This window comes from Buceros rhinoceros, unplaced genomic scaffold, assembly GCF_000710305.1.
Source record: "Buceros rhinoceros silvestris isolate BGI_N320 unplaced genomic scaffold, ASM71030v1 scaffold41803, whole genome shotgun sequence".
Lineage (NCBI taxonomy): Eukaryota > Metazoa > Chordata > Aves > Bucerotiformes > Bucerotidae > Buceros > Buceros rhinoceros.
The window spans coordinates 1226-2376 of NW_010404954.1; the positions used below are offsets into that span (position 1 = coordinate 1226).

The following is a 1151-nucleotide window of genomic DNA, read 5'->3' on the forward strand; positions in this document are numbered from 1 at the left end:
ATGACGAAGGCCAGCGGCTCTCGAGGCACCTCCCTGTTGAGGAAGAAGCGCAGCCCTTCAAACAGCTTCTTGTGCTTCTCCAGGGCCTCCTGCTCCTTCTTCCTGGCGTCCATCTGCTCTGCCGTCTCCTGCTCGGAGCAAAGCGTTCAGCCTCCTCCCCATGAACCACCTGACCGAGCCCCTCGCTGCGGACAGGGTCACCCTGAGCCCCCCCAGCTCCAGGCTCTTACCCCCTCCACCGGGAACTCGTCCAGCTCCACCTCATCCTCGTGGGTCGGTGCCACCACACGGGCCAGGCTGGCGCTCAGAGCCGACAGCTTCTGCAGAGGGAGGAGACCAGGGTGGCGTCACACTCCCAGCCGGGGCTTTGGGGATGGGAAACGGGGCGGAGAACGGCGACTTCTCAGAGCGAGAAAGAAAAGCCCACGGGACTAGGCAGGCATTCCGCCTCCTCTAGGTGCTCCCCCACCCTGAGGTCCCCAGCACGGGGCTCAGAGGGTCCTCCAGGCCAAAAGAAGGGCTGCAGGCAGGACACCAAGACCACACAAGATCCTCCCTGCCGGCCCCCGGTGACAGCAGCGTCCCTCACCTCCAGGCAGCTCTCCGAATCCATGGCGTAGTCCGTGCCCTCCGCGGGCTTCAGCTCGACATCGGCCTGACCGTCGATCTGGGGAGAAATGGCAAGATGAGGAGGCAGACCCCAAACACCACCCCGACTCTCCAAGACCTCCCCTGTTGCCCTGCCCCAGGTGGTCCCCACCAGGCTCGGACCAGTGTGGCGCATCCCTGGGGCAGACGGTGGCCTCACCTTGGGGGGATAGACCAGGTTGAGGGACTGGTAGAGGCGGAAGTTGACGAAGCCCAGCAGGGTGGTGTAGAACTCGGTGAAGGTGGCCATGACACGGTAATCCACGTCCGTGGGGTGCTGCGGGCGCACGAGAAGGGTGAGGACACAAGGACAAAGGACCCGAGTCTCCTCTATGGGGACTGGGGCCCGTCCCACCCACACAGGGAGGAGGATCCTGCGCCCTTCCCTGCGAGCTGTGGAGATCCAGGGCCACCGCCAGACCTGGGGCAGGGAGAGCTGCTGCCCGGGGCCCTGCTGGGACAGGTGGAGCATCTCATCCCGCCGTGGATGGGGATCCCGGTGG

The 1151-nt window shown here is 65.3% G+C and overlaps 1 protein-coding gene across 1 annotated transcript in view; it reads right to left on the bottom strand.

The window, feature by feature from the left end:
* PES1 (pescadillo ribosomal biogenesis factor 1) overlaps window positions 1-925 on the bottom strand; it is a gene marked incomplete at both ends in the record, with an annotated part of 2144 nt that extends 1219 nt beyond the window's left edge. Inside the window, 4 exons of the mRNA XM_010133547.1 lie at window positions 1-128; window positions 231-320; window positions 590-667; window positions 809-925. Coding sequence (XP_010131849.1) covers window positions 1-128; window positions 231-320; window positions 590-667; window positions 809-925 — 413 coding nt within the window. The remainder of the gene's footprint in view (window positions 129-230; window positions 321-589; window positions 668-808) is intronic.
* Window positions 926-1151: the final 226 nt, after the last annotated feature.